Raw genomic sequence first — 7,640 nt, 5'->3', positions numbered from 1 at the left:
AGCGTAGTCTCTACTCCTCCCCTCCAACACCCACAGCTACCTACCTACCACCAAGCCCTGTGGGCCAAATACTGAATTTTAGTTCTATCCATGAATCCCCTTGGACATGAGTCAACGTGGTTCTCAAAGGAAGGTCATCACCATCATCATCATCACCATCATTTTCATCACAGACTGCCCCTTAATGAGCACATACTCTCTGCCAGGAACTGTGTTGTGCTGAGCACTGGGGCAGGCATTCATCTCCTTCGATCCTCATTACAACCCTGTGAAGTAGGGACTTTCATTATCCTTATTTTACAGATGAGGAAACTGAGGCTCCGGGTCTCATGATGGGTAAAGGGCAGAGGCAGAGCTTAAGCCAGTTGTCTGATCCCAGAGCTTCAGCTATTAAGATTGCACTGTCAGATGTGAAACCAGGTGGACCTGGGGTCAAATCCCAACCCTAGCTACTTGTCCACAGTTATCCTAACCCCTCTGAGCCCATTTCTTCACCTGTAAATGGGGATGATACATCCCACCCGTGTGAGCTGTTTAAGGATATTGGATGCTGCATTTGAAGAGTCTACCAAGGAGCTGGTATCCAGGAGGTGCTCAATCTATGTGCATTTCCCTTCTTTGAGACCCCCCCAGAGCCCTCCTCATTCACACAACCTCATCACTGCTCTCTGGAGCTGTGGGGAGTGCCCATGATTTGTTCTCTCACTAACTTCCTGGTTAACTTCAACTGAGCACCTGCTCCAGGCCAGAATGCTGTGCTTCACATAAGCTGCCAAACAACCTTCCAGGGAGGAACTACCTTTCAGAGAGGCTCAGCAACCTGTCTGAGGTCACACAGCCAAGCAGTGATTGCAGAGCTAGCATTTTACTCCAGATCTGACCTTATCCCTCCCAGACACCATCTAGAACCCCCAAGGGCAGCAAGTGGCTAGCTCCTGGCACATGAGCCCTGAGACATGAGACAGGCCAGGCAGGAGGGTGTGGAGCTTCTTGGGAGGGTCTGCTGTGGCTGTGGGACCTGAGCAGGCCTCTTGCCCCAGGATGTGCCCACTGAGGTGATGCCACCATCATAGATGAATACCTACGCAGCAGCTCAGATGGACAAGCCAAATGAGAAGCCTTCCAGGAATTGATAAGCAATGTTGTCATGAATGTTGAATTTTTCCAGAAACCTCCAAGGTAAGCCTATCCCTGTCTACCTGTCCCACCTTTCCCACTTGGGCCCAGGAGCTGAGTTATCACAAGTGACATGGTGCCACGCTCCACTGCTACCCCCACTCTCCACTTCCTCTCAGGGATGCAGTGTCACAGCAATGAGAGGCGACTCTGGCATGGCACTCTGCAGAGGAGAAAACCAAGGCACAGAGAGGTGCAGTGACTTGCTGAAGGTCACCCGGCAGGACTTATCACCAATTCTCAGGGATTCAATTGACTCAGGAGTGATTTCTTCTGCTTTCAGCCCTTCTCCTGGGAGAAAAGTCTTGCTTCCTCCAAACCTCATGGCTAATCTCTAACACAGTCCTAGAACAGCTCCAGGTTCCTGTCTTTGTGACCTCGGGCAGATACCTAACCCTTCTGTGCCTCAGTTTCCTTGTTTGTAAAATGGCAGTAATAATATATAATGAGCTAATCCATAGGTTGTTATGAGGACAAAATAAACAATGACACATAAAGCACATGGAATGGTGCTCAACACTTAGCAAGCACTCAGTAAAGGCTTGCTGTTCATCATTTTGTCATCATCATTATTATTACTGGTATTGGTGTTATGATGAGCCTGGCTTACCAAAGACAGGACCTGATCAGGCTGTGGGTATCTACTTCTCAGCCAGCCATCTCTCCACAGATTCTGGGGTCTCCATCTTTTTCTATGAGTTCCAGCATCGACCCAGTTTTTTTGCGAAGATCAAGCCGGCCTGGGTGTGGGCTGATCATGGGACTGAGAAGACCTTCATCTTCGGGGGTCCTTTCCTCATGGATGAGAGCTCCATGCCGGGTGAGGATGAACAGACACAAGATCCTTAGGCTGCCGGCTCCAGCAGGGTAGGGCGGGGCATGCAGGAACAGAGGTCTCAGGTCATCAGAGGGGACCCTTGAGTCTCCTCCAGGACCCACGTGACCTTGACCCAGGTCTGTCCCTGTCATAACCTTTCCAGAAGCCACAGAGGAGGAGCAGCAGCTGAGCCTCACCGTGATGACCCAGTGGACCCACTTCTCCTGGACAGGGTGAGGAAGCAAACAGGCATGCCTGGCTTTGGGCCTAGACTACTCAGATCTGCCTCCCAGGGAGCAATACAGGAGACCTTTGTCTTCATTCATTCCTCCCACCCAGGGATCCCAATGGCAAGGGGCTGCCTCCTTGGCCCCCATTCAACTGTTCAGAGCAATACCTGGAAATCCACCTGGTGCCACGGGTCAGCCAGAAGCTAAGGAAGGCCCGACAGCAGTTCTGGGCAGAGACACTTCCCACCAAGATCTGGTAGTGGCAGCAGAAGCAGAAAGGCAGGAAGGCCCAGGAGGAGCTCTGAGGCAGGTCCTGGGTCTTCTGGGCTGGGGGCCAACCCTAGGGGTGGCCAAGTCCCAACAAGGCAGCCTCCTTCTCCCCCTGCTAAGAGACTTTAACACAAACCAGGCTGATGGGTGGTCATGTCCCTTAAAGCATCAGCCCCTCCATGACTCCTTTGACATGTCACCTACTTCCCATCTAGGGGACCTTTGCCCAAACTTCCCCCTCTTCCCACTTGCTTCATGGCAAGTTCCAGCTCATACCTCAAGCTCCCCAGAGGACCCTCCTCCTCTAGGAAGTCTTCCCTGCCTTCTCTGGGCCTGGCCCTTTCTGTGTCCATTACAGCATAGCCCACTCTAAGCTAGCATTGTCAGTGTCAGTGTTTCTGTCCTCCTCTGAGAAGCTCTCTGAGTGTGGAAATCAGCCTGACCCCCCTCTGCATCTCCCATACCAGGATCAGTCAGGACTTGGAATCAGAGGATGCTTGGCGAGTGAGTGAAAGACTGAGAAAGTGTCAGAATGGTGACTGCTGGACTTGAACGCAGGCCCTTTAGGCACCACAGCTCTGCTTAGTTCTGCACAGATGATGTCCTCCCTGACCAGAAGAGTGGGTGGACTCCGACGGCAGAGACCTGGAGTCGGAGGAGTCCTGAGGCATCAGGGGATCCAGCCGAGAACAGATCCCAGACCCCAGAGGCCTCTGACTAGGGCTGAGGGAAGTCCCTTTGTCCGTGCTGTCCAGTCTTGGCCCTTGTACAAGGCAGAGCAGAGTCCAGCAGGGCCAGAGCCCTGACCCTTGGACGTGAGATGCAAGTTTCCCAGCGCCAGCCCCTCACCCCTTTAAGGCCTGCCTGGGCTCTTTCCTCCCCCTCCAGCTAGGGAGGATCGCCTTCTGGGGTTGCTGAGCACCCACCAGGACACAGGAGAACGGGGTGGGGGAGGCCTCTGGACTAGTGCATCAGTCAGGCTGTCGTCACGGAGGGAAGACGAGGTCTACCCACTCAGGCTACAACAGGTCAAAAGCAGCCAGAGGTTTTTGAGTGGGGGGGCACACATTTCTTTTTTTGAGGATCAATGCACCGTTCCCTTGAGAAATCTGGATTTTAGTACATATCGCAATGACTTCCCCTGCCCCCGCTGAATCCCATCCTGCCAACTCTGGTCCCACATATACCCTTCCTCAGTCTGACTAAGTTCCTGGCTGCTGATGGTTACATGAAAAACACTTGCAGGTGAGACCAGTTGTGTTTGGGGAAAGTTCATTTGGGGCAGAAAAGAGAGTCATAAACCAGAGGGGTTCTGAGTCGTGCCATTCCTCTGCTCAAAAGCTCCCTGTCGCCCCCGGGGCAAGTTCAAGTTCTTTACACGGCATTGAAGGCCTCCTATTCTTCTCCCCTTCTTTCCACCAGGAAACTTGCCCCCACAAGCTGGTAAGAGAGCCTGACAGGTTAAACAGGCCCCAATCACAGTGTGTTACTGGGGACGCAAAGGGCTGTAGGCGCGAGGAGGCATAGACCGGCCCTGACTTGGGACAGGGGAGGGGGGACATCTAAACTGAGACCTGAAGGACAAGCAGAAGTTGCACAGGCCAGAGGAGTAGTCTCGAGGGGTGGGGACAAAGAGGAAGGGTGTTTCTGGTAGAGGGAACAGCAGGAACAAAGGCCTGGAGGTTGAGATGTGCTGAGAAAACACAGTTCTGTACATCTGGAGAGGCCAGCAAAGACCGGACTGTGAGGGCCCTTGTGGGCTGGGCTGGTAACCCGGGGATGACGTGAACAGGTTGGAGGTGGTGGGTGAGAGTGGGGACAGCGAGAGCAGGGAGGGGGCCAGTGCGGGCTTGCGGGTAGGTGGAAGGCACTGGTGGGCTCTAGATTTAGAAGCGACAGGCAGACCTGGTATCCAAGGGGACACAAAGGTGGGAGAAGGAAGACTTCCCGGGGCTGCCTGGAGGCGAGCAGGACTGGGCTGGGAATCAAGGGCTCGGTTTTGACCATGCTGGATGTACAAACAGGCCTCTTCCTGCGGGCTTGAGGGTGCAACACACCTGGCAGCCACGGGGAGGCAGGGGTTGTTGGGCGGGGGACGTCACCAGCTTTGGTGTCACCATTGCCAAAGGGCTCTGAGGGGGTGGGCAAGCCTGCCGGTGAGGCCTCAGACCCTGTCTCACTGCCAACTTTCCCTGCCTCTCCTCCTCCTCCCCCCAGCTTCTAGGATTTTCTCCTCACAGGGAGGGAGGGGAATGGCCTGGCACGGCCCCAGTGGCTTGGGGGAGTGCTCAGACAAGGGGTGCTCCTGGGATTCCAGTCTTCTTGCCTCTCTATTCTCCCTTCCCTGGGCCACTACTCACGGAACTCCCCTCCCCTGCCGGCCAGGGCATCCTCCATCCACCGATGGCCCTGCCCCAGGACCCAGCAGCCACAGAGCTGAGGGGAGCAAGCCAGGGGCACCCACAAACTCAGACGGAACAGGCCCTGCAGGGCAGGGACTGGTAGACCCAGGGGGCCTCTCCGTGGCAGGGTGACAGGAAGGGTCCTGTGAACAGTGTGAGTGTGTGAGCACCAGGGGGTACTGCAGGATCAGACGTGCACACCTGGACCCAGCCACCAGGCAAGGGACTGGTAGATGCTCCCAGTAGACACAGACAAGCATGTACATACCCAGCGCCAGACGTAGATACTCACACACATGAGCAATCACTCACACACACACACACACACGCCCTCACTAATAGGGTTCCAATCCAGTTCAGCAATTTCCTAGATGTGTATGTTTGAGCAAGTTATTTAGTTTCTTTGTTCCTTAGTTTTCCCATCTGAAAAATGGGGGCAATGATAATGTTCCCCCTTTATGGATCTGCTGTGAGGATTGAACGATAATCAGCTGTCAGCATCCAGGCCATCCTTCTCCCTAGTCACCAGGCCCCATTAACCCCCAGCACCATCTGAGGCCCCAAAGAAGTGAACTCCGAGCCAGGTCGTAGCTCGCCTTGGATGAGGTAGGCTCCTGTGCTTGCAGCCACTGGTGGACCCAGAACCATGTTCTCTGCCTTCACCCCTGACCCACCTGTGGAGCCAGCTCCAAGCACAGGCTCCTTCGCTCTCCATGACCTGGGCTTCACCCTGTGGTCTGGCCTCTAAGGACACCCCACCCCACTTGTCACACATGTCTGTGTGTGTGTAAAGCCCAATCGTGAACCAGATGGAGCCTCAGTCTCCGCATAAAAACAGAGGATGCCAGGTGACTCAGGAGAAGAGTCACCTGGTATTACATATCAGAATCTCAAGTTCTTACCCCTAAGATGGTGTTGTCCCAGGGCCACCTGGCTGACCCAGCTACCTGTTCAACATTCCCTGTGCCCCATGTGAGCATTGGATGAGACCCACATGAGTCCTAGGCGCTCCACTGAGGAGCCTGGCCTGGCACGACTGCCACCCGTATGGACCAGATGAAAGGTTGTTTCTTCCCCAGGGAGAGGTGGCAGGAGTGGAGCCAGTTGTTGGCAGGACCAGTCCTTAAGGCCCACACAGAGCTGGCCAAGTTGCTCCACAGCTGGGCTGGGGAGTCTACGTGTGACTGGTCCCCAGGCCTGGCAGGTGGGCTCACAGTCTTGTCTGCCTTCTCCACCACCCACTTCCCTTGTCCTCCACGCCCAGCTTGGCCTTTGTTTTGAGTGACATGCTTAGTGCATACAGATAAACCAACCTTGTCTGGGCAGCAGAAAAAAGTGGCTCTGTCACCTCTCTCAGACTAGGCTCCATTCTCCTATTGATGTGGCTACACATAGCCCACAGGGGAGGCCAGCAGAGTGAAGAAAGAGAAACGTGGTCCAGGTCAGATGAAACTGCTGGTAACCCCTACTTCCCTGCTCCTGCCGTCCCTGTCCGCCCATACCTGACTCTTTAAACTCCACAATGATGGTGAACTCTCCACTAACGTTGGTTAAAGAAAATATAGAAAATACAGAAAAGTTGAAGGAAAAAGAAGAAAAAAAAATCAAGGTCACTGATGACTGCAACTCAGAGCCAACCACAGACACCATTTTGGCCTCAATCCTTCCTGACTGTTACTTTAGACATCTTTGGAGTATTTTGGTGTGCACTTTCCATGGTCACATTCAATATACAATTTCAAATTCTGCCTTTTTCAAGTTATTAAACCACATCTGCCTTTTCCCAAATACTGATGCAGACAGCTGACACAACGGGTTTTCCCTATTTCAAGTGCTTTACCTACATTAACGCATTTAACCCTCACTACAATCCCTTGAGATAAGTACTATTATAATGCAGAGTTTACAGATGGAGAAACTGAAGTCCAGAGAAGTTAAGAGTCATGCAGCTTGTAAGTGGCAGTGCTGGGATTCAAACCCAGTATTCTGGCTCAGAACCACTGCACTAAGCCATCCGCTGCTCTAGAGTCTTGTGGAACATGGTAATACTGACCATGTAGCATCTATTATATTCTGTAGATGTAACATCCTTCTTCACCCGTCCCCTTCGGTCATGTTGGGGTGAGGCTGTTGTCAACGAGGCTATAGGACACATGATGATGTAAACAATTTTTTGTGTATTTTGGACGGTCTCCCAGACCAAATTTCTTGGTCAAAGGATGGGGCAATTTTAAGCCTCTTGCTCCGTATTGTTCAATGACCTTAGGAAAGGCTGCATTATTCATACGCCTTCCATCAGAGGATGAAGGCTCCTACCTTGCCAACAGGGAGGGTGTAACAGACAGGGACATTGATGTGTCAACCAAGACTCCAGGATGCAGTGGATATAAAGGTCCCCAAGCCATATCAGCACATGAGAATTTTGTAGAAAATGGTCTAAGAACCATTTCCACAATTCCTGGACCCCTCAGCCATTCAAGGCTTGAAAAAGAGAGTGTGAAGGGGGAAGAGTTAGGTGAGAGATTTTCTTTGGAGAGAGCTGTTGCCCCACCGTGAACAGTCTTACCTTTGAATGAAGATGAAACGACCCTCTGCACCTGTTCCTGCAGCTCCAGACTTCAAATGGGCCTTCCCCTTTCCCTGACTAACTCCTCGTCCTTCACCACGAAGACTGGATCTTCTCCAAAGAGGCTTTCTTCCCTGATCACCATCACCCAGTTTTGGACTCCCACATCATGATTGCTT

The 7,640-nt window shown here is 52.8% G+C and overlaps 1 protein-coding gene across 1 annotated transcript; it reads left to right on the top strand.

Moving 5' to 3' along the window:
• Positions 1-1,266: 1,266 nt before the first annotated feature.
• LOC309617185 (carboxylesterase 3-like) lies at positions 1,267-7,634 on the top strand (the record flags this gene model as incomplete). The annotated part of the gene is made up of 3 exons (XM_082369107.1): positions 1,267-1,996; positions 2,157-2,226; positions 7,505-7,634. The coding sequence occupies exons 1-3, from the start codon at positions 1,678-1,680 to the stop codon at positions 7,632-7,634; spliced, it is 519 nt and encodes a 172-aa protein (XP_082225233.1). The 5' UTR covers positions 1,267-1,677.
• Positions 7,635-7,640: the final 6 nt, after the last annotated feature.

Source organism: Balaenoptera borealis, assembly GCF_965194805.1.
Source record: "Balaenoptera borealis genome assembly, chromosome: 19".
Taxonomy (NCBI): Eukaryota; Metazoa; Chordata; class Mammalia; order Artiodactyla; family Balaenopteridae; genus Balaenoptera; species Balaenoptera borealis.
The sequence above is the reverse complement of the archived record's forward strand: the minus strand, read 5'-3'. Positions and strand labels throughout refer to the sequence as shown.